At 48.5% G+C, this 25,945-nt stretch overlaps 1 protein-coding gene across 1 annotated transcript in view; it reads left to right on the top strand.

The window, feature by feature from the left end:
• The window catches only part of SH3TC1 (SH3 domain and tetratricopeptide repeats 1), a 493,452-nt gene that overhangs the window by 170,693 nt on the left and 296,814 nt on the right, over positions 1-25,945 (top strand). Inside the window, exons 7-8 of the mRNA XM_069632025.1 lie at positions 6,401-6,575; positions 18,531-18,610. Of these exons, the coding sequence (XP_069488126.1) occupies positions 6,401-6,575; positions 18,531-18,610 (255 nt within the window). The remainder of the gene's footprint in view (positions 1-6,400; positions 6,576-18,530; positions 18,611-25,945) is intronic.

Here is a 25,945-nt window from a genome sequence, read left to right on the forward strand (position 1 = left end):
AAGGTGGTGAGGATCTTCACCGACAACACCACCACCACCATGTTCTACATCAGGAAGCAGGGCGGTACCAGATCCCCAGCCCTGTCCAAGGAGGCGCAGGATCTGTGGCATTGGGCCGTCGCCCAAGGGATGTTTCTGGTGCCGTTTCATCTGGCAGGGATAAAAAACACCATCGCCGACTCACTCAGCAGAGAGCTGCGCTCGTGCCACGAGTGGGAACTACGACAGGATCTAGTGGACCGCCTCTTCCGACGGTGGGGCACACCCCAGATCGATCTGTTCGCGACAGCGACGAACTCCAAGTGCCGGAGGTTCGCCAGCAGGTTTCCCCAGCCGAGGAGCATGGGCGATGCTTTCTCGTTCCCCTGGCAGGGCCTGTTTCTATACGCGTTCCGTCCATTGCCGCTGCTGATCAGGCTCATCAACCAGCTCAAGAGGTCACGGTGCAGGATGATCCTCGTCGCACCTGCGTGGCCGAGGCAGATATGGTTCCCGGACCTTCTGGACTTGTCAGCGTCCCCGTCAATCAAGCTGCCAGTGGACACGGATCTTCTCTCCAGGGAAGGAGGCGCCATCCTCCATCACAACCTGAAGTCGCTGAACTTGCAGGCCTGGCTCCTGCAGCGTTAGAGTTTGGAGGATACGACATACCGGCCGACTGCAGAGAGGTTCTTGCAAAGGCCAGGGCGTCCTCAACTCTTAAATGCTACGGACACAAATGGAAGAGGTTCTCTGTCTGGTGCCACGCACAGAAGATTAACCCTCTATGGATTACGGCTCCCCAGGTACTGCCGTACCTACTGACACTGGCCAAGGCTGGACTGGCGCACGCGTCCATCAAGATTCATCTTGCTGCGATCTCCCGATACACCAGAACCACGGGGCAGACGTCTTTGTGGTCTCATCATCTGGTGAAAGAGTTCATGAAGGGACTGTTCAGATCCGGCGTGGGAGCTCAACGTGGTGCTGACCAAGCTCATGGGACCTCCGTTCGAGCCTCTGCACTCGGCTCCGTTGAAGTTCTTGTCGTGGAAAACAGCGTTTCTTGTGGCCATCACCTCCGCACGACGGGTGGGAGAGATCCAGGCCCTTTCCTGCAAGGCCCCGTACTTGACTTTTCACGACACGTGGGTAGTGCTCAGGACGCACCCCTCCTTCATGCCCAAGGTGCCGTCGGACTTCCACCTCAACAAACCCTTGGTGTTGCCTGTTTTCTTCCCGTCGACTTCGTCGCCAGCTGAAAGGACTTTGCACTCGCTGGATGTGGCTAGAGCGCTGAAGTTCTACGTGGACCGCACGAAGTGTTTTCGGAAGACGTCACAACTCTTTGTGAACTTTGGACCTGTCAATCAGGGGAAGGCTCTCTCGAAGGCTTCCATTTCCAGATGGCTCTCCGGCTGTATCATGTACTGTCATCGGTTGGCAAACCGACCGCTGCCTGGCCGTCCGAGAGCCCATTCCACCAGAGCGATCGCAGCTACCACGGCGTTCCTATCTGGTGTGCCCTTGCTGGACATCTGCAGGGCTGCTACGTGGAGGTCGACGCACACCTTCACGAAATTCTACTGCGTCGATCGGGATTCCAGGGAGGAGTCCAGGGTCGCCCAAGCAGTGCTGCGCAACCTGTTCGCCTAAGGTGAGCCTGGTGAGGAGGTAAGAATTGCTTAATGTTGAGTTTGATGTAATGCTTAATGCTGAGCCTTTGCCACCTCCCGTGGTTGTGCATGTGTGTACTGCTATGTATTCTTTATTCATGAGCATGTGAATCCATGCCAGACCCCATGCTGGAGAAGGAACAAGTTACTTACCTGTAACTGTTGTTCTCCAGCATGGGTCTGGCATGGATTCACATGCGAACCCTCCCGCCTACCCCTCTGCGGCTCTTCACTTGGTCATACTGCCACTTCACGTGCTACCAAATCTGAAGATGGCTGCCAGAGGCGGGGCTTAGGTAGAGGGCAGTCATTGGCTGTGGTCAGTATGACGCATAGATCAGTGATTGGTTACTACTACGAAAGACAGATCAGAAACGAAACTGATATTGATTTTTTCTTTACCGAGGATTCCCAGCCTGACGACGGGGAATATTCATGAGCATGTGAATCCATGCCAGACCCATGCTGGAGAACATCAGTTACAGGTAAGTAACTTGTTCCTAGTTGCTTGTTGATTTCTTTCAAATCTACTTTGACAGGTCCAGTCATTCAGGAATTATGCCCGGTTTTAATGAGGCACAATGACTTATCCTGGGCTTGGCAGGGCCGTTTCCATCACAGTGGTCTCAGAATGCACAGATGGAAATAGCATAACACAGCATTTTGAAAGGGTGAAAAAGGTTTTCATTTTGAAGGTGATTTTTGGCTTTTGCAGCAATGCAGTGCTGCCTGTTCACTTGATTCCATATATGTTTCAGACCACACTGGCATACTTTTTCAGTGTGTCCCCTTGTTCCGTCTTGCCTGAAGTGTACTAGGCCGGATGGTGCAGCCATCTTTTGTTGCTGCTAAAATGCAGTTTTGAAGTCCTGGTGCGCACAGGAGCCAGCACCGCCAGGTTGCTGTTTCTTGCGCAGATGCAGCTTGGTGATGTGGTGCCATGCCGTTGAGTGGGTCAATATATCCCACACGTTTTATCCCCCTGGTCCTTCTCTAAAGGCCCCCAGTGACATTTATGACCCATTGCTCTCTTTGTGTTGAAACCAAGTATCCTTGATCTATTGCCATTAATTACTTTACTAGGTAGCCTCCTGTCAGTATCCAGAGTGCATCCCTTTTCCTTCTAGAAACTGTCTGTTTTTTGCATTCCTTTATAGGGTGGCTTATGTTTTGTAGTGTGCTAGAACTTTCTGTTATGATAATAATAGATATTGTTATACAACCTTGACTGGACAGTCCCTTTTAGCATTAGGTAATAATTGTATTTTTGCTGTGTTGCAACTAACCAAAGATCCACAACCTTGTGGAGATAAGCCTGCCATTCTGTCCAAGTTGCCAAAATTGAACAAGGTGCTTTATACATTTCTGTGTTTCCAATCTGTTCGGATCCCTTATGGTGTACTAGAGGTGTGGGGCTGATTTATGGTGTAGAAACTGATATTCATCCCTGACCACTTGTTCCCCGGAATTTGATTAGTCAAAGGCAATTCGAGCAATGCAGATGTAATGCAGCAGCACTTCTCTGTTCGAGCCATGGCAAGAATGCGCTTAAGCTGGCCGGCAGCAAATTTGTTGATTGGGAGGACTGTGGTTGTCAAGAGTTCTTTCCAGGTTCTCACACGGAGGTAGCATGTACTTTTGCTTCTCCTTAGGAGTCCTGGCGCCTGCTATCCTAAGTACGCAGGTAAGCCGTGACCCCCACAGGGAAAGAGGGTTGGGGTTAGTGGATTGGATAGGGTTGGGGTGTTTAGGGTAACCAGATAGAGGCCGAGGGTGGAGTAGTGGATGGGTAAGGGGGATATTAGAAAAGGTTGCTCCTGGGCTCTTTGCTATAGTCGAGTGCCTGTTAGACTTTATATGGCTGGAAACTGCCCACACATTCACACACAAGCACAACAAGGTGCTACACATTCAACATGGTTTAGTGGCTGTTATCCAGTTACCTTTCTGGATTCTACGCATCCACAACAAGGTTAGTGACTATTACCAGATACCTCTCTGGAGTACACCACCAATTATTGAATTTGCTTATAACTACAATACACAGTTATACAAGCCTGTTATCATCATCACATGGCATCACATAGTGTATACAACAATGGAGTCACTTAGCTCTGGGGTTTTGCCTTGTCCATCCAACTCTACATGATGCAATGTGTCTTTTCGGGGGATTCATGCTACCTAGAGCTGTATCCAGCATCCTGTCAGTGTCTGAGATAAAAAACACAATCAGCGTATTTAGATCCCACATACACACAGAGCGCTTTCGTTGCACTCAGTCCAAGTTGAATGCAACTACAGCGTTGTTGAGCATGTTAGTTTCGAGGCGGTTAACTAGTTAATAGCCTTTTATGCAGTTAGTCACATGGAACAGGTTCATAGAGCAGCATCTCCGCATTACTTATCTTAGGTTTAGCAAGGCTTGATACTGACATGCGAGGGCACGGTACGGTATGAGTAATGGGTTTCTGGGAGCCTTCCAAATCTGCATCTGTTCAGTTTGCGGTTCTGAGCATGAAGAACATTTCATTTTCATTGCGCGCGCATGCGCTTTTCAGCGGGCGTCTCCCTGGGTGATTCCCGGGACTATATTTCTGAACCAAGGCTGCTGGGAATCGTAGTTCCTGTCCCTTTGCATGTCCTTGGGCCTCATTACGACCCAGGCGTTAAGGGTTAACGCCGTCGTTAACCCTTAACGCCTATTCTGATTTTAACGGCTGCTTTTAGCAGCCGTTAAAATCCATGGCGCTAACCTGCCATGATGCTTATTACGCCACCGTAATTTACGGTGGCGTAATAAGCGCCTTCCCCACTCCCATCATGCCCTATGGGGCAAAAATGGGAATGAGGAAGGGAAAATGGGAAATGGGGATTTACCGCCCCACTCACCTTGGAATGGGGCGGTAAATCCGCCATCCACCATGGTGTAAACGTAGTTTACACCATGGTGGTAAAGTTGGCGCAATTAGCGCCTGGGTTGTAATGACCCCCCTTGTCTTCTGTGTTTGTGCTGCCTCTGTTTGTCTCTCACGCTGTCACACCTGCAATATGGGCAAATATGATCTCTGCCATGGGTAGGTTGCTTTAGTTTGCTAATCAGCCTAGACTAAATGAAGATGCTACCAAACATGCCCCCCTAGACCCGACGTTTCCTGACAGTGGGTCCCAATGTGGTGAGTGCCAGAGGCAGTTCTGGAGGGTCCTGGAGGTTTGAACTGGGTCACACATGCGCGAATCACGACTCACAACGGTTTGACAGCAACATTGCAAGAATCCTGGCTGTCTTGGCTCTCAAGAACTGTGAGTCATACTCCAGGGTTTAAGGGACAAAATAAGTCTGATACTCGGGCTCCCAAACATGGGCAAGGCTGGCACACACCTTCAGGCATCCTGCAGCACAGTGTGGTCATAGGTAGAATGTGGCTGGCATATTTGCAGGTCTTGTTCCAGCAGCAGGTTCTCCCCAGTGTCCCCTGTGAATTAGTAGGTGACAGACACAGCCTGTGCCTTAGAACACCTGTCTTCACCTCACAAGTGAAGGTCTTTGGAAAGGACTGCTTTCCCAAAAGGGTCCAATAAAATCTTATTGAAGGTTTGAAGTACAGAGATGATTCAAAGAAGTGGTGGGAAACCCCTTCTTTTAAAGCAAACACAACCTCAGGTGATTGGACTAAAGCTAGCCTGCCATAGGGGTCCAATTCCTTTTCTTGGAACAAGTGGACTTTGATTTCTAACACACAAAGTGCTCTATGCTCTATGCAATATAGAGTGGAGGGGACAGGAAGTAAAGATGGAGGCAGAGAGAAACAAGATGGTGGAACCTTCCTTCAGCTGTAAATTGAGCCCTCTGTCTACACTAAACCTGCCCCCTTCTCTTCGCATAAGAAGCAAAGGCCTTTAAATATGTAACTCCCTGGTGTGAGGCCTAGCCATTTGTGAATGGGAATCCTATTTCCAGGCTAGCTTCCTGTGGGGTGACTGTCTCTCTGGGAAGGAGTACGCGCCCTCACAAAGGAACAAAGGGAGACAATCCTCCACGGCTTCAGTCTTGCCCACAGTTGCAAAATCCAGTCTGGGAGAGTACCTACAACCATTGCACAGCTGAACTGCGCCTACATTGCTGATCCATGTGTGATATCAAATTAATGTGGCTGTGATGATTATGAGAATACCATCCACCATAACTCGGGTATTGCTTACATTTAGAGATGTATCTGCCATCAGGAGGGTTTTGGTACAGGGGTGCATGTCTTAAATGCAGCCCTTGTGCTGCAGAGACTTTGCTGTTACTGCAGTTGTCAAAAGGTGCACATGTGATCTCTGAACCTGCCCTGTGCCATTGGTAGAGCAGGTTGTTGTTATCAGGATACATGTGCAGCAGGGCACAGGTTCAGACTTTGCTTTTGGCTGCATGTAGATTCATGAAAGGGAATCTGATCATCAGATTTCCCTTTCAGGGATGGAACTACCCGCATCATTTTATCATTTCATAAAAATCAAAAAAGACAGGATTTCTACACCTCAAACGCACATCTGCAATTTGTGGGCCTTGTGACAGCGTCTTCGGCATGGCTGAAAGACTGTGTGGTTGGAGTGGTCCTTCCTCAAAAATACCCTAAACACAGAATCAAAATACACAATATGGTCAATGTTAAAGGTGCACATTACATGAGCTGTTGTATTCAGAAGAATTTCGTTATATTCCGCTGCATTTTCTCTGTTGAACATTACATTTGTCACTACAGGGTCATTCTTTGTTCACTGTCCGGGTAGCCGGATACGGGAAGCAGTGGTCGTGGAAAGTAAATTGAAGCTGCAGCAGAACGAACACTGGGATAAAGGGGAGGCAAGGCCATCAGAGCTGGACAGCAGCATTAGCCATTCCAAAGCTTCTCTGGAGCCTGTGAGCCCGTTTCATCAGTAGGTAGCTGGAATTTGTATGAATTACTTGCTAATGCCTTTATCTGTGTACTGTATTTATTTTGCCATATTATTAAAAGCTAATTCATTGAATACATCATTTTAATCACGACTGGATCTTGATATGCTTCTCTGAAATGAACAAGCATTAACAAACTCAATAGTTCTGGGTGGTATTCGGTGTAAATATCTGTTTTATGGCACATGAGAAAGTGGGCAGAGGGAGCAAACTTGGGGAGAAGAGAGGCAGCGATAGGTCCCCATGGGAGGAGCTGGTGGGTGGAAGCAGCGGCAGAGGAGCATGAAAAGGTCAGGGCCAAAGGACTAAGCATAAGGGAATGGCATTGATAAGCAGGACCAACCAGGAGTCCTGCTCTGTCATTCTACTTCTGGGTCAGGCCTCGGGGTCAACTGCACGTCACAAGGCTAGATGTAGTCTCATGTATCCATGTACTTACATCAAAAGGCCCTCATTAGGACCCTGGCGTTAAGGGGTTAACGGCGCCGTAAAAGGTTGCGGCGCCGTTAACCCCTTAACGCCTTACTACGAGGTGCCTTTGCGGCTCCCGACCTTAACGGCTGGTCTGGACCAGCCGTTAAAGTAGGGACACGCAAAGGGACCTTGAAGGTGATTATGGTACCGCAATTTGCGGTACCGTAATCACTGCCTTCTCCATTCCCATTGAGCCCTATGGGTCAAAAATGGGAATGGGGAAGGGCCAATGGTAAATGGGGAATTACCGCCCCGCCAACCTTGGAATGGGGTGGTAATTCCCCATTTAACCATGGCGGAGTCGGTAAGTTACGGCGTTAACCATGGCGTAATAGCGCCATTGGTTAACGCTGGGGTCCTAATGAGGGCCAGTGTCATCCAATGGTATGTTAAATTCCACAACATTGCAAGCATTGGCATCATATATAATGCTACTCACTCAATGTGGCAGGTAGTGCTGTCATTTGTCCACATACTTATAGGCCAGCTATTTTCATTAATTTAGGGTTCGAACAAGCAAATGCCCAGTTACTCCCATAACATACCAGGTCTGGGAACATATCAGTTTGTGCCTTTTTAAGATTTAATTCTCCTTATATGAATCCGAAATTGCTACAATATGCTGCCATTGGCCTACAAATACTACTGTGAAAGTGTTGCATCCTTTGCCAACATATGTGTGTTTCCAAATGTGTCAGCTTTTAAGCAAGGAACAAGTGGGAGGAGCCAAAACGTGGTGTAGGGGCACTGATGTGAAGGATCACGGATAGGGCACCAAGAGAGAAGACCATGGTTGGTCCACCACATCAGCCACAGTATCCTTGGACTCTGCAAGGCAAAGCATGAAATCAATATTAATTTAAAAAAACATTATCTTATTTACTTTTTTAAACTTTATTTTTTATTTCACACAGGTATGTCAAACATCCAATATAGTCCAGTTACACAACTAGTACATCAATTTCAAATAACAAAAATAAAGAAATAAAAATAATCCTATACTTCTAGTGCTGGTATCACATCATAGTATGTCTTCCTCTTCGGCTTTATCGGCAAGGTATTGTTTATATCTGGCGCATATGTTCCTAGGTCTCATAACAACTTGCAATGAATCAATACATATTTCTTCATTGTCGTTTGTCCAGATCGTGTCTCTGTCCCAGTCACTCTTAGCAGGGGGCATTTGCTTTTCCATTTCAGCAATATCGCCCTTTTGGCCAGTAATAAACCTACATTCAATAGTTTCCGCCACGTTGGATTCATCTTCCCTGTGTCCGTCAGTAAGCATATCATCGGTGACCATTCAATAGGATGTTCTGCCAGGTCAACCAGTACATTACAAACCTCCGCCCAGTAGTCTTTCAGTTGTGTGCATGACCAGAACATGTGGAAAGTGTCAGCCTCTTCACATCCACATCTGGGACATATGCCTTCTGTTGTGGGGTATATGTGTTTCAGTTTAGCTGGAGTGTAGTGTATCCTGTGTACAATCCTATAGTTAATCAGTTTATATCTAGTATTGCACGATATGTGTTTTGTTAGGGTGCATATTTGTACCCATTGGTTGTCACTAATCGAGTGTCCCAGGTCTTGTTCCCACTTTTCTCTGGCACTATGGGTCACCAGTGGGCGGGTTTGGATGATGATTTTATATAGTGTGGATGCAGATATTTTCCCTTTACCGGCTGTGAACATATATCCCAGACCCAGGTTTATCGTCGGTTCTGATGGAAATATGCTCCATACCTTTGCAATGGCAGACCTCATCCGCATGTAATGCAACTTATGTTTCGGCGTGTCTCCTACTGTGTCTTTGAACGTTTCCCATGTCACAAAACGTTTATCTTGAAACAAATGCCCCAGTTGCATAATGCCTCTAGCACCCCAGTGTGTTGCTACCTCTTGGTCCAGAGTGGGAGGTATATAATGAGCGCCCCAGATTGGCACGCTCAGATGATGCAGACTGTGGTTGTGACCAGCGTAGGGTTAATAGTATTGTAGCATTTGGGGTATGACGCCGCCAGGCTATGAAGAAGTGTGGTCGATTTCGGTATTGGGGCTTCATTCATTGCTCCCTTGGGGTCGAGTAAATCTGTCACCCATTGTGCTGCATAGTGTGCTTGAGCTGCCAGATGATAGATTTCAAAGGTTGGTGCCGTTAAGACTCCCTGTGGGTATTGGTCGGTGCATGCCCCCCTTATTTTTGCAAACAATTTCCTGCCTGGCCATACCGGCACAGTGCTAAATAAATAGAAGAGTTTAGGGAGAATTATAATTTTTATAAGGGGGATTTTCCCTAACCTCGATATTGGCAGGGTGCTTCAACATGCCATCTTGACACATAAGGCGTCAGCGAGGGCATCGTAATTCAGTGCACGAGATAGCTGCGCTGTCCTGGCCACGTTCACCCCCAGATATTTGATATGTGCTGGACTCCAAAGTAGTCCATGGAGTTTGGATGGTTTGGCAGTTGTCTCTGTAAGTGGGAACATTTCTGATTTGGCAGCGTTTAGCTTTAGGCCCGAGTACTCGCCAAATGTTTTGACCACTTATAGGACCTTACCCAGAGTGTGCCCGGGGTTTTTCAAATTAAGCAAAATATTGTCGGCATACAGCATGATAATCTCTAGTTTACCCTCTAAAAGCACTCCAAATTTGCCATATCAAGCCCTGAGTAGATCCGCCAGGGGTTCTATCACCAATGCAAATAAGAGGGGGGACAGCGGACAACCCTGATGGGTGCCCCCTAGTAGCTCCAATACCTCTGATAATGTGCTGTTAATACTTATCCTAGCATAGGGGCGTGTATATAGCACCTTCATCCGTTTAATAAAGTTAGGACCAAACCCGTAGTTCTGTAGTTCTGTAGGACCCTGAATAGAAACGGCCAGTATACCGTGTCAAAGGCCTTTTGCATATCTAATGAGACTGCCACCACTTGTAGTTCTTCAGTTATCGCCGTTAGTATCTTGTGGCAGCATCTAATATTTGTTGCCATTGATCTGCCCGTTATGAATCCAGCTTGGTCCTCGTGGACCGTATATGGCATGAATGGTGTTAGTCATGTGGCCAGGATCTTTGCAAAAATCTTAGCATCAGTGTTTATTAATGATAGTGGCCTATACGAGCCACCGTCTTCGGGGGGTTTCCCTGGCTTGATTAGCAGAGAAATAACTGCTTCTCTAGTGGTTGCGGGTAGCTCCCCTTTTTCTAGGGCTTCTGTCCAGACGGCGTGCAGTTTGGGAACGAGGAGTTGGGAAATCTCTTTATAGAATTCTGCACCAAGGCCATCGGTGCCTGGCGCTTTCCCATTGGGCAATGCCTTAATGGCTTCCGATATCTCTGCCTCTGTGATCGGGGTTTCTAAGGCCTCTCTTGTGGCGGTAGATAGAAGTGTTGTTGGTATTTGGGCTAAGTATTGATCTATTTCAGAATCCGTGGTGGTGCTCTGTGGAGAGTATAGGGGTTTATAGAAGTCATGGAATGCTCCCTCGATCTCTTTTCGGTCTGTGGTCACGATTCCATCATTCCGTGTTATGTATGGAATGCTTGTGGGTCCACGTTCCCCTCGTACCATCCTGGCCAACAATCTACCCGGGCATTCACGCTCCCCATATCGCTGAGCTGCTGCGGGCCTATCGAAGTAGCGGATCTCACGATCAGCTGCTTCCCTGAATTCGTCCACCTTGGTCTTAATGTCTAGCCCCAGTTGCGAAGACGGTGCTTGTGCTGCATACTGATTCTGTTTACTGGCGGTGTCTTTTACCCGTCGCGTCTTTCAGGACACCGTATTCGATCGACATCGCGGTGCCTCTGATGCACACCTTGAACGCCTGCCATAACACCGCTTGACTAGTCACTGATCGTTCATTAATTTCAAAGTATTCCTGAATATGTTGGGCTAGCAATGTCTTATAAACCTGGTCTTGTAGTGCCGCAGATTGCAACCTCCAGGGGGGTCTGTTTATGCTCCGAGATTAGCAATGATATCTGGATGGGTGAATGGTCTGAGTATGTCCTAGGATATATGAGTGTTGGTAATCCAACCTAATACCTCATGTGATAGTAGCCATGCGTCTATTGTGGAGTGCATATCGTGCACTGAGGAGTAGAACGTGTACGCCCGTTTTGGTGCCATTTAGAGAGCACAATACATCCCAGAGACCAAGATCCGCCATGTGGGTCAGTATCATTTGGGCTGCATTGGTCAGCACCCTCGGCTGATCCGATGTGCGGTCTAGATGTGTGTCCAGAATAATATTAATAACGCCACCACACAACAGATGAGCCGTGGGATATTTTGCTAGTTTCCCGAACAATGTGGAATAAACACCGGGGTTGTCTATATTTGGCCCTTATATATTTAGCAATAGTACCTCTCTGTCTTGGAAGGTGCCATGCACCAGGACATACCGGCCCTCCGGGTCACACTCTATATTGAGGCATGCAAAAGGAATGGACTTCTATATCAGAGTTACTACTCCCCTGGCGCGGCTGGTGTACGATGTTTAGTAATGATGTGGTCCCCACTTGGGGGCAAGCTTTTCGGCATGGTGGCGCATTATGTGAGTTTCCTGTAGGAAAACTATTTTAGGGCCTAGCCTAGTGATGTATGCCATCATTTTCCTTCTTTTTATCTGGTATCCAAGCCCTCGGACAATCCAACTTAACATTGTGATATTCTCTTTATTCCTCTAAGCCATCTCGTAGTTTCTTTTGGTGATGTGTGGTATGTTTATGTCTTGCTATGAGTATATCTGTAACCATTCTCGGTACTTGTGTGCTTTTAACTGTAACTCCCTCTTCTCCCATTTGGTTCCACATTAAACCTTTCCCAACTCCTTCCCCCTCCCTCAAAGTTGCTAAACGTTAACTATGTCCCCCTGCCCATCCCCTTTCCCTCCCATATCCTTTAATGTGCACCTGCAGCAGGGGGGGGTCTGCTGCGACATTCCAGGCCAGAACGCTTGGTTTTTATTTCCCTTCTGGCCAGTTCTGCTTACTTGTTGCTTGAACCCATATTGAATAATTGGGAGTACACTCATTACTTTTACCGATAAATCAGCTCTGGACTATAGTAACTATTTGAACACCCATGTAGGTGTATCTCTGCCCCCTTCCCAGTGTTCTCTCATCCTGCTTAATAGTCTTGAGCGTGTGACATTTCAAGCATCGTTCTCATTCGTTGGCGGGTGTGATGCTAGTGGGATATTGGCCTCGACGAAGCTTGTCGCCTCCTCGGGGAATGTAAAGAAATAGGTCTTATTTTGGTATTGTAGCCTTAACCTGGATGGGTATAACATTGCATAGGGAATGTGTTGTTCACGCAGTAGTTTCTTGACCCCGGTGAATGAGCATTGTTCTTGCTGCACTGCCAGCGTATAGTCAGGGAATATGCGGATAGTGCTAGCCTCCCATCTCAGTTCTTGTTTCTCTCTTGCTGCTTTCATTACCAAGTCTCGGGCCTCATTACGAGTATGGAGGTAGCCATGCCCTTAATAAGGGCATGGCTACCTCCATACCGGGTTCCAGTACCGGGTTCCTCCAATGAGGACTTACCGGGCTATTCCAACCTTGGAGGACCCGGTAAGTCCTCATTGGAAAAACCCATCCCCATTCCCATTTGAGCCCCCATAGGGCTCAATGGGAATGGAGAGGGAGCTAATAACGGGCCCGTTATTAGCTCCCTGGTACGGGATCTGCTAAGGATGCCTGGTTTTACCAGGCGTCGTTACCGGGTCCTGCAAAGGGAACCTCGTAATAGGACGTCCCGTAATGAAGGGTGCCGGTCCCGTACCGGCACCCTTCCTTACGGGAGCGCCTGCCTCGTAATGAGGCCCTCTGTCTCTATAGTTCATTATACGTGCTATGATGGGCCTCGGATAGGCTCCCGGCCTAGGTCGTGGTGCCAGTGATCTGTGTGCTCGCTCCACTATGAACATAGGCGACCAACCGGGATTCCCCAGGAGGTCTTGTAGTAGTTTTTCCACAGCTAGTTCTATGGGACCCTTCAAGGCTTCCTCCGGCACACCAATTATGCGTATGTTATTGCGTCAGGATCTGGCTTCCAAGTCTTCACACTTTAATTTGACCTGTCCCATTTCTTTCGCCATTGTTGTTAGTGTTTTGTAGCACTTCAGGTGTGTCCTCTGTAGTGCTGATTCGGGTATCGGCTTCCGTGATACGACTTGTGGTCTTGTCCAGTTGTCTCTTGATAGAAGCTACATTAGCTGTTATGCCATCCAATTTCTCGCTGAGAGAGGAGAACCCTTATTGCATGGCCGCAAAGACTGCCTGTGGGTCCATAGTGGTTATTGGTGTGGCAGGATGCATTTGCAGTGTTGGTTCCGTAGACATGGTGGTCTCAGTCACCTTCTTTGTCGCTGTTGTGAATTTGTCTATATCGCCTTTCCCTTTCTTCGGTCCTGGGCCCTTGGGCATCGTCCTCTAGTAGCACTGGGCCTGTTATTTTGTCTGTCCCTCCACGCTGTGGTCTGTTGCGCAGTCCCGGGGTCTCGTTGGTTGCCTTGTATCGTGAATCTGATTAGATGAGATAGTGTTGGTATCAAGGAGTCATCCTTGCCCGTTCTTTGCGGGGTGCTTCTGTTGTTAATGTTCCCCAAACTGCACTTAGATTGTATTCTCCTTCTTGTGAACCGCGTCCACCCTCCGTTATGTTGTGGTCTTGTGTGATAGTGGGTGCGCTGTGACCACAATTGTGCAGGCTATGATTGATGCACACAGATTCGCCTCCCACGATGATGCGGGTTGTCCGCTGTCAACCTTGGTTATAGCGTGGGTATGTCTGGGCACAATAGCACAAGCTTGTGTTTAATTACACATTGGTGGTATCTGGCTCCTCCCTGTCTATGATCTCCCCTAAGGGTGTAACTAAAAGTCATCGGGGGAGGATGCTCCAGGTCTCCTTGCCCCACTAATGTAGAATTGGTAGCTTAGCGCTTGCCGTTACTGCATTAGATCTGGGGAAGCTGTTCCTCGTGCTTCAGTGCGTAGGCCTGTCCTTGTGTTACATCCGGTTAGGAAGTCACTGTCTTATGTTTGGAGGACCTCTTTTACATAGCCATATGCATCTTCCTGCGGCCTTATGATACATTGAAGGTGGCCGTTGCATAGCTCTCAACCGTTTGTGTTGCAAAGGCGGGTGAAATCATCCGATTTTGTTTTTGGCGGGTGAGACGCCCATTGGAATGAATGGGCGTGCAGGAGTCTTGGCGGGTGAGTCAGCCCTTTACAAGGCGGGTGACACCCGCCAAAAGCGTGTGAGTTGAGAGCTATGCCGTTGGTGGTGTGGGTTGGGCTTTCATAATACTAGTGCCGAGGAGCTGCTGTGGGTCGCAGTTAATCTGTGACCGTTGTATTGCGGTGAAGTGAAGGCGTGTGGTGCCCAGATAACGCCTGTTATGTGTTTTTTAGGGTGCAGCAGTGTTCACTTATCGCAGGTGCTTAACAGTAAGGGTGCCAGATTGTACTCTTGATTGTATTTATGGTGCCCATTCCATACCTGTAACAGCTCTTGATTCAGTGTTGAGGTATAGCCCCTCTAATGACCACACGTTGGGGCACCTTCCGTGTTACAGGCCGATATGCCTGTGCCCACTCTCCGCACTTGGAAGGCAGAGGGTGGGAGGTGACTATTATTCTAACACGTTGCGCGAGAGGACTCGGAGCGCAGACCCGACAACATTAGTCGCCCGCCACCCGCCCTCCTTAACCTTGGCCTAGATTGCCCCGTGCTCCAGCCAGCCACAGTCCGGGTCTCCGCACAGTGGGTGATTGAGTTGGATCGGCAGGTGCTCTACGTGGACCGGAGCGCCCACGATCGTCCCGCGTGTTGAGGCCCAGGCCTCTGCGTCGGCACGCCTCGTTCTCGGGTCCCCATGCAGCCGGGCTCCTCCTCCTGCACACCAGCATGAATGGGCGGCCGTCACTCGCTTCTCATGCGCGTGTGTTTAACACAGCGTAACTTCAGTAATATACTGCGGTAACGAACCAAACTTTCCAAGTATGTTCTGCAGTCATCGATGAGTGTGTCCACCAGATTTCAAGCAGAACCGGCGTGGTTTAGCAGAGTTTCGGATGTCTCAGCCCGGAACGTCGCAGGAACTCACAAAGGAGCAGCCATCTCGCCGTGTGCGCAGCAGCGCCCCAACATTATTCTTATTTTATATGTGTGACAACTACACTCATAACAAATCTCTTACTCACTCAAGTTGTAATGTAATTTCTTTTTTCATATCTTTCACCCATGACTTCTCACTAATTGTAGTCAATAGTCTCTGGAACAAACTGCAAATATCTCCTATACATTTATTTAAAATGTTTAATTATGAACATATGTCACGTTAGTATGTAATACTCTATCAAGGCACTGTCTTCTATTTCACAAAAGTAAAATCTAAGGAGTTCATTCACGGCATGAGCCCAGTGGTTGTTGCAGTCTTATCGAATAAATAATTAGATTTTACAATAGCAATACAAGAATCCAGAATAACAAAAAGTAAGATCGTTAAATGTAGAATTACAATGGCAACGTATTAAAATCACATGAGGTTTACCTTCACAGTGAGACCTTCATCTTTGGTCTCTACTTCAGTGGCGTGGCCTGTTAAGATGATTGTCCAGTAAGGGCACCGCCATTTTGCAGTTCGACAAATTGAGAGATTTTGCAAGTTGATGATGTCACTGACATCTGTCCATGCTGCACCCATTGAGTCTATTACCGTCAATTCCCATTGCCCCCTGATTTTCCCATGTCACTCACATTGCACACATCTGCCCAATACCCTGTCCATCACCGCCAGGACTCCTTCCTGCCATGCCTATTGCCTCCAGAGCTGCCACTGTCACATCTTAGTGCTATCAAATGTGCCCTTTGCACTCCACCCCAGAACTACCCCATGCTATGTCAATTGCCCCGGTTCTGTCAAATGCCTTGTCCATTGGCCCAGAACCACTCAGGACAGCTAATATGTTTGCCTGGTTTTATCATGTCACTCGCATTGCCACTGCACTACTCCATGCCACATTAATTCCTCCAGACCTACACATGTTATTGCCCATTACCCTGTGAATTGCCCCTCGCCACTCCCATTTGCCAGCCTCGATTCATGGCACGTCCATTTTAAACAGGATTTCTCTATCCCGGGACTGCCTCACTGATAACTGCCTATGCCAGGGCTCTTTAATCCTCTAAAACTGGCAAACCTGAATTTTGTGGTATCTGTCAGTTAGATGAAGTTCTGTTAACAAACAATTCATGATGTCCACTTAGAGCAAAGAAGAATTGACTGCCATTTTACTGCATTAAAATCATAATACTAATAAACAATTAATAATGGCGTAGAAGCGCTGTAATCACAGGTGTGATTATTACCCATTGTTTTTTGATTTATCAAACTCGGAAGGATGAAAAGCTAAATTGCAAGTTGAAGCTATCGCCACAGTGGGGGGTACACAACTCCACTCCCTTGGTGTATCTACGGTCTGCTATAAATCGAATTCATACACTTTTGTTGACTCTGCAATATTGCCATGCACTGAGGTCTGCAACCCGGGGCTCTGTATATGTCTTGGCTGGGTCTCCCATGACCCCCCACTATTTGTTATATTGATGGGAGTTGCAGTCAGAACATCGTGAGAGCCTAAGGTTGCAGACCCTTGGGCTGCTGTAGTCAGAAGCAATGCATGGATATACATGTTATTGGTATATACTTTCGGACAATTTATTAATTAATGTGTATGCTTGTTAGGCGAAATCTTAATATATGCTTATCTAGCCAAACCAGTCAGTGTTTTATTTAGGAAATGAATATCATTTAAATAATAGATTAATGGTAATAACAGGTTACAGTTGATTGTTCTTAAGCATACAGTAATAAATGCAAACCAGATAAGAAACAGAGGGTTGATGATCATTCAAGAGTATTCAATTTCTAAATAATTAATCAACATGGTAATTATACATTTATGATGATGTAATCTTCTGTTTTTGCACTGTCCTGTGGTTTCACTTTTATAAAATATTGTTAAAATGTTAGTAGTTTTTGTCATGTGATGCTTACGCAAAACAATTTTTGATTTGTTAAGTTAACATGCTTTAAAAAAAATATGCATACAAATATTTTATATCTCTAGATAATTCTATTTGCCTGTGTGGTGACTTGACACCATTGTTAGGAATTGTCCTGAGAACACTGTCTGGCAGCTCACTGAGCCCACTGGCAAATTGAGCTATGCATGCATCGGTGGTGGGGCTACAATGCGACCCAACATCTGACCCATGCACAGTGCATGGATTCATGGAACCGTAAGTCTTTACATTTGAAAAGACTAAGGGCCTGGTTACGAGATTGGCCATAGCAGTAAAACATTTTGGGCCTCATTACACGGAAGGCGGTAAGGGTTAACGGCCACCGGTAAGGGTACCGGTGACCGTTAACCCTTACCGCCTTATTACGAGGTCCCTTTGCGGGACCCGTCCGTAACGGCTGGTGTAGACCAGCCATTAAAGTTGGGACCCGCAAAGGGACCATGGTGCTAATTACGGTACCGCAATTTGCGGTACCGTAATTACCCCTTCCCCATTCCCATTATGCCCTATGGGGCAAAAATTGGAATGGGGACTGGCCAAGGAGAAAGGGGGAATTACCGCCCCGCCAAACTTGGAATGGGGTGGTAATTCCCCTTTCCTCCATGGTGGTACCGGTATGGTACCGGCAGCAACCATGGTGCTAATAGCACCATGGTTTACCCCCTTCCGTGTAATGAGGCCCTTTGTAATTTGCATTACCGGGTGCTTTACCACAGTGTTAAACTACGGGTTTCAGTATCGAAACTCTTGTTAATGCATGCTTTTGTATGGAGGTAATTACTTCCACACAAAAGCGTTTCTGCATATTGTAATTACAACAGGTGATGATTAGCACATGCGGTAGATGCTAGACACTATGGAGTCTTATGGAACTCCAAAATGGGGAATAACCAAAACGTCTTCAAACTTGGAATGATGCAAACATTCCTTAGTACCCGGTATTTACCGCATGCGGTAACAGTAAATGAGTCTGCCATACTCGCCAGGAATAATTCTACCACACTCAAAATCAAGCCTTAAATGTTTGTAAATTCTTTGCAAACGCAAACACAGCATGCAGCAAATCAAGTTGGACTGTAAGGATAATTGATTTGCAGTGTGCCAGAAACATGGAGGATCTCAACAACAAAGGTTAGGGGGCAGGCCCTCCCACTTCCAATGTCCCACCTGCCACAGTGTGTACACCTTCACTAACTCTGCAACGCACCTTTGTTACCTTTGTTAATTTAGCCATTCTAAGAAACACAGCTAAGCTATTAACAAGGGGGTGTATATGTACTCAGTGTACACAAACACCACAGTATTCTGAGCTATGCTCCTTGTGTTCATTCTTAAATTTGTCTATCAATAGGTGGTTCCTTAAAACCTGCTCCATTGTACACAATGTGGATTCCTCCAGTGGCACCCCAAGCGAGGTCAGCAATCAAATTGGTAAGACATTTTCAGTGTGTGTGTCTGCCTTAGTCATAACATCAGTATGATTTTATGTTAATGTTATACATAAGCGTTCTTACTTTTCTTTTATGTAATTGAGTATTTTCATCCTGGACGCCATTTTAGAAATATTGCAATGCAGATGGTAATTGAACATCATGATGTAGACAATTAGCATCTTTCTTCGTGTATGCCATATTTTGTTGTCTCATTTGTATTTCCGCACTGTAATTTCCCCACACTGCCATGCAGTGCCTGCGCACTCCCTAAAATACTTGGGCTGCAGTTCAAATATATATCCTTTTTGCTTTTCTTGTCGACCTTTTTCATCCAAATGTCGGACTAGATAAGGGAAACTCTGAAAATTAAATGTGAACCCTCCTGCGCTCTTTGGATTTTCTACATCTAATAATATAATTTGGTAGACCGCCTCATGGACTACCCTATGAAGTTATGATTAATCACCATGGCCACAAATGGGCCACCATAGCTTAGTTATTTCACCTTGGTAGTATCTCAGTTCTGCTTCCTCATGTACAATTTCTTAAATATCAAAACCTTCTTACCACCTCTTAACTAAAATAACCTTCCATGTCAACCAACATTTCAATCAATAACAGTGGAAACACTTACCTGGAGTCACCCAAATTTGTTACAACTGTCATCATGACACATTTGACACCCCGCTGGTTAAGTTTGGAGGGGCTATTGGGATTAGATTTGCCTGTCTCCTATGTAATGTGGTACCTTTAGAAGGTAAATGGTCAGTTCCCAGAACCCCTCCTGATATACCAGTTCCTCACATTTCTGTCACCAAGAGTAGATGTTGACCAAAGCCTTTTTAGTTGGTTATCTTATCGTGAAGGGATCTCAACCAAACCACTTTACAGCCTTCTTCTTTCTGATATGCACTACACATAATTCTCCCCTCAAGGAAACCTATTTGAGAAACGTTACTGTTACCACTAACGTCACTGTCATGTGTGTGAATACAGCACTCTTCCCAGTACTGGATCACAGTTCAGACACAGTAAAGCTCAATTTCATTCTGAGCTACCGGTCTCTGGCTCTGGGCTGCTGCGGAGACTGTGACCTGCACTGTGCAGCTGCAAGAGCAGCTCTTCACTTCCACCTAACTTTAAAATGGTGGAGCAGCACTTGAAGCCCTGCGCTTCCACCACAGACACGCTAAGTGGAACCAATTACCAACAACGAGATGATAGCGGACCAAACCTACTAACCCTTAGATAAAGGGAGGAAACATAGAAAAATGAAAGGGAGGATTAACTAATCCAGCTCTGATAGTGAAGGTATACAAGGGAATAGCCCATTAAACATTTATTGGGTAATCGGGCTAATCAAGTGTGAAATAGATTATAGGGATCTGCAACAAGGGGCACTAATCAGGTTGCAGGTCAGGAGGCAGACATTGAAGAGTCAGGGCGTGAATTGCAGAGTAAGAGTAAGGAAGAGGAGACACTGACCATACCCTTAAACCACTTCTGCATGGGGTTACAAGCCTTTGAACCGTTGGCTGTAAATATATCAAGACACAGATACCTAACTGGTTCCGGAGGGAGGGCAACCTTGCCAGAGGCGGAAATACACTGGTGAATATAAGTCTTATAGGAGCAGGAGGGTGGCCCCTGACCAGAAATATCCAGCCAGACAAAAACCTTAAGCAAGGGGTAAGAAATACATGCTGGTAGGAGTGTGCTCTCAGGTATTAATGTTCACGCAGGAGGGTGGCCACGGCTAGGAAATGAGTGAATCTAGACCTGACAATTACCCTTATCAAGGGGGGAGAACTACTTTCTGCTAGGAGCTTGCCATTATTCGAGCAGGGTGTTATATCTCGAGGATTCTGACTGGCAAGACGTCAGGCCACAATATGACTAGTAATAAGATTCCCAAGAACCATGCAGAACATTATATCCCGCCCTGGACCAGAGACTGATAAGTAGATAGTTAGCGAAAACTGAAGGAGGACCATTAGACTGGGACTACTGAAAAGAATAGTGTGTTTCCTTATGGAAAGACTACTTTACCTCACCAGAGGTTAATCCCGTGCTGGCCCAACTCCTAGGAGCCAACTCATCAAGACCGTTTTGCTTCATTGTTTGCTTCATTTATAGGGGTGAGTGCAGGATTTCTTTTTTTACATTTCTAATGGTAGTTTGGGGAAATGGTGGGAGGCATTGAAGGATGGCATCGGGGCTTACCTCCCATGAACATGTCACATAAAATGCAGAGAAACTGCCATGATGAGTTGGGCACCTATGATTTGTACCAGATCCGGTTATCCCAGCCATCTTGATGAGATTAATAAAAGTATCATTATTTGTATTTATTGGATTTTATATAGCGCTTTAAGCCAAAGCGCTTTACATGAAACAATATTGAATACATTACAAGCAATGCATAACGTGTTATGAATCAAATAACTGAGAACAATTTACCAGGAGTTCATAAAAGTAAGCATGTGTAGGACAGGACAGTTGCGAGAGAGAACAGTAAAGCGTTGTCAGGTTGGGGAATGGATGAGGTAGGATTTTAAAAAAGAAGGTGGTGGAGTTATTGGGGAGGAGCTGCGTCTTGAACAGAAAGACCTACAAGGTATCAAACAGAGGCTGGCCAGTCCTGGAGTGTGGTACCTTAAAAACAATTAGTGACTTGTGTGAGTGTGTGCGTGTATGTGTGTTCTTGATCCCTCGTCACACAGCAGAGCTAATCTGTAATATTTTCAAAGATGGCTTTATCTTATTGTCTATTCATAAAAAAGATAAACTCTTACCACTCGTATTCCAATAAGACTGAATTGTACTGCCTCTCGGCATGCACTGCATTTGCAACATCTGCCCTGCTTTGTGACTGTGTCCCAGGTGCTGATCCATGCTTTCTATGGTTCTTAACATTAAAACAGTACAATTGTGAGTATAGTAGGTTTCACTTGATACAGTCTCTTGGCTCCTACTCATTGACGAGTTAGAGTCACTACGGTGGAGAAGACCGCCCACAAATATAGTGCTGCATTAGTCCAAGGCCCTTCTTGTATGACCTCTTCTGCTTGCCTCTGAAGAGTATTCCGAAGAGGCTTGGTAGGAATGACACCACGTAGAATGCCCATCCCAAACTCATACTTTCCACTGTTTGATTATCTGGTTTATCCGTGCTGTCCCCATCGGCCTTCAGCTGAGGAGGATGCATGTTGTTCCCATTTTACTCATGGTGAGAGAGCCTAGTGGCCATCTTCAGGGTGTACAGCAGAGGCAGGCAGTCCTTGGTAATACAAGTATGCAGAAGGCACATGCAGCAGTAGGGCTCATAAGCATGAGTTGGTGTGCCTCTGATTAGACCCGTCTCTAGGTTCCACAGGGCTCTCGCAAGAGGCAGAGGGCAGGCATTTTAAACAAATACGCTGGGTTCTGAGGAGACTAGTTCTACCTCTTCATTAGGGAGTTGGTACTTGTCCCAATCCAGTCTCATCTGGGTTCTTTAAGACCCAGCACTGCACTTTTGGGGGAGAACAAGTACTACCACAGCCAGCACACTTTAGCTGAGGGTACAATGCCATCCATTCAAATGCACCAATCATGATGGGAAAGGGGTGGGTTCATTTTCCAACATGCTATGTAGCATCTCTTAGGTGTCCTGGCATAGTCTGCTTGGGAAGGTCTCAGGTGAGCTCAGTAGTTTTGCAGGGACACTACCTTATAAAAGGCGACAGTAGAACTCAGCAGGGCAATATTTTCTGAAAGGATCCTTGTCCAGTGCAATGAATCTCTATCAATGTTAGTTCTGAATTCATTTCACATTCTCCCAGAAGGCCTATCTGACTCTTGGCAAAGGGAGAGCGGACCTTTGTTGCTCCATCAAGAAGGACCTCCCAAGTTACAAATTCATGGACGTGAATTTTCATCTCTTCTTTTAAAAGATTCTTCCACCCTGTAACCTTTCACAACCCTGATTAACTTCCATGGCCCACCACCACCAGCCTACGAGTAGATCCTGTTCCCAAAAGAAATTGCAATGGGAGTAACATCGGGAGAATAGCTTTTAGTTTCATTGTATCCTTTGATTTTAAAATGACTGTACGCGTACCCTGGTTAGCGACAATGACTGATATTTGAGTGTCCTGCGTAGTTCAAAAGCTGCTTCCATTCTAAAGATATATGTTGCTAAAGAAAAAGTGAATTGTTAGAGAAACGAGTCACTGCTTATATCTCATAGCTTATATCTCATAGCCCATAGAGGTTTAAAAGCAACCGACGTATGCTGCAAACCATTGTAGAAAATGAAAAAATAGCCAATCACCATGTTACAAAATAAATGCGCGGTAGCTGACGCTCAGGGCTTTATCCCCCACGTTGCTATAGCTTTGTTCACAGTGGGTTATAGCAGCACATTTGCGGATGTGAATAGAGGCTGTGGCGGTGGGGTTCCATTGCTCTGGCCTCTGCAGTCGTTTTTGTTACCCTGGGCTGTGCGGGTTGCTTCTGCGATCTGGGACGCTGCAGCTGGTTTCATTGCCCTAGTCTGCCCCACCCACCTCCAGCAAGCATAGTGCACACTGAACATACAGGGTAATTCTTAGAAATTCCCACAAAAGTGGTGCACGCGGCTGGCGCACAGTGTCCCCGTGCGATACACTGCGCCAGCCGCGTACGAAAAAACCCTTTTCATCGCACAGCGTATACATGGATTTTAGCCTCCGAAACCAGCCGTGGCGCAGAGTGGCACAGCGACCCTGCAGCAGCGCCAGTTACGCCCCCAAGAACGCCCTCGCCCAAGGAAAAGCCTTCAAAATCCCCAAATCATCGCAAAGGGCTGCGCTAACCCTGGACCAGTTTACAGGGCTGCCAAACAGCAAACGCCAAGCGGGGAACGTGTATTTCAGTGGTTCGCGGGAAGTTTCACACGCGATTGTCCTGGGTACGTGTACATCAGGGGTGCGTGGGAAGTAACACACGCGATTCCATCAGGGCACGTGTATTCCAGGGGTGCACGGGAAGTATCACACGCAAAAACAGCAGGGCACGTGCATTTCAGCGGTGCGCGGGAAGTATCACACGCGATTCCATCAGGGTACGTGTATTCCAGGGGTGCGCGGGAAGTATCACACGCAAAAGCAGCAGGGTACGTGTATTCCAGTGGTGCGCGGGAAGTATCACACGCAAAAGCAGCAGGGTACATGTATTTTAGGGGTGCGCGGGAAGTATCACACGCGATTCCATCAGGGTACGTGTATTCCAGGGGTGCGCGGGAAGTATCACACGCAAAAGCAGCAGGGTACGTGTATTCCAGGGGTGCGCGGGAAGTATCACACGCAAAAGCAGCAGGGTACGTGTATTTCAGGGGTGCACAGGAAGTATCACATGCGATTCCATCATGGTACGTGTATTCCAGGTGTGCGCGGGGAGCACCACACGTGAATTGCACGTGTGGGTATTCCGAGGTGTTCCCTCTACACCCTCCACAGCCCCTGCAGGTGGCCCACACCACAGGGGCCTACCCTGCACATGTCCCGCAGGCACCCCATCCACCATGGCCATGCCCCCAGCCAACCCACATGTCACCTTGCACTACTGCCCACCAACGCATGTCCCCCTGCACCCCCAGCCCCCAGGGGCACCCTCCACCAGGCCCCCACTCATGTCCCCCATCACCCCCACCCCCAGCATCCAGGGGCACCCTCCACCAGGCCCCCACTCATGTCTCCCAGCACCCCCACCCCCCAGCAGTGCAGGGCACCCTCCACCAGGCCCCCACTCATGTCCAACTCATGTCTCCCATCACCCCCACCCCCCAGCAGTGCAGGGGCACCCTCCACCAGGCCCCCGCTCATGTCTCCCAGCACCCCCACCCCCCAGGGGCACCCTCCACCAGGCCCCCACTCATGTCCCCCATCACCCCCACCCCCCAGCATCCAGGGGCAGCCTCCACCAGGCCCCCACTCATGTCTCCCAGCACCCCCACCCCCCAGCAGTGCAGGGCACCCTCCACCAGGCCCCCACTCATGTCCAACTCATGTCTCCCAGCACCCCCACCCCCCAGCATCCAGGGGCAGCCTCCACCAGGCCCCCACTCATGTCCCCCATCACCCCCACCCCCCAGCATCCAGGGGCACCCTCCACCAGGCCCCCACTCATGTCCCCCAGCACCCCCACCCCCCCAGCAGTGCAGGGGCACCCTCCACCAGGCCCCCACTCATGTCTCCCACCATCCCCACCCCCCAGCACTGTGGTGCACCCTCCACCAGGCCCCCATTCATGTCTCCCAGCACCCCCACCCCCCAGCAGTGCAGGGGCACCCTCCACCAGGCCCCCACTCATGTCCAACTCATGTCTCCCATCACCCCCACCCCCCAGCAGTGCCGGGCACCCTCCACCAGGCCCCCACTCATGTCCCCCTGCATCCCCACCCCCCAGCATCCAGGGGCACCTTCCACCAGGCCCCCACTCATGTCTTCCAGCACCCCCACCCCCCAGCATCCAGGGGCACCCTCCACCAGGCCCCCATCACCCCCACCCCCCAGCATCCAGGGGCACCCTCCACCAGGCCCCCACTCATGTCTCCCAGCACCCCGACCCCCCAGCAGTGCAGGGCACCCTCCACCAGGCCCCCACTCATGTCCAACTCATGTCTCCCAGCACCCCCACCCCCCAGCATCCAGGGGCAGCCTCCACCAGGCCCCCACTCATGTCCCCCATCACCCCCACCCCCCAGCATCCAGGGGCACCCTCCACCAGGCCCCCACTCATGTCTCCCAGCACCCCCACCCCCCAGCAGCGCAGGGGCACCCTCCACCAGGCCCCCACTCATGTCCCCCTGCACCCCCTCCCCCCAGCATCCAGGGGCACCCTCCACTAGGCTCCCACTCATGCCTCCCAGCACCCACACCCCCAACATCCAGGGGCACCCTCCACCAGGCCCCCACTCATGTCTCCCACCACCCCCACCCCCCAGCACTGTGGTGCACCCTCCACCAGGCCCCCACTCATGTCTCCCAGCACCCCCACCCCCCCAGCAGTGCAGGGGCACCCTCCACCAGGCCCCCACTCATGTCCAACTCATGTCTCCCATCACCCCCACCCCCCAGCAGTGCCGGGCACCCTCCACCAGGCCCCCACTCATGTCCCCCTGCATCCCCACCCCCCAGCATCCAGGGGCACCCTCCACCAGGCCCCCACTCATGTCTCCCAGCACCCCCACCCCCCAGCATCCAGGGGCACCCTCCACCAGGCCCCCACTCATGTCCCCCATCACCCCCACCCCCCAGCATCCAGGGGCAGCCTCCACCAGGCCCCCACTCATGTCTCCCAGCACCCCGAC

This window comes from Ambystoma mexicanum, chromosome 6q, assembly GCF_040938575.1.
Source record: "Ambystoma mexicanum isolate Mex_15411 chromosome 6q, UKY_AmexF1_1, whole genome shotgun sequence".
Classification (NCBI taxonomy): domain Eukaryota; kingdom Metazoa; phylum Chordata; class Amphibia; order Caudata; family Ambystomatidae; genus Ambystoma; species Ambystoma mexicanum.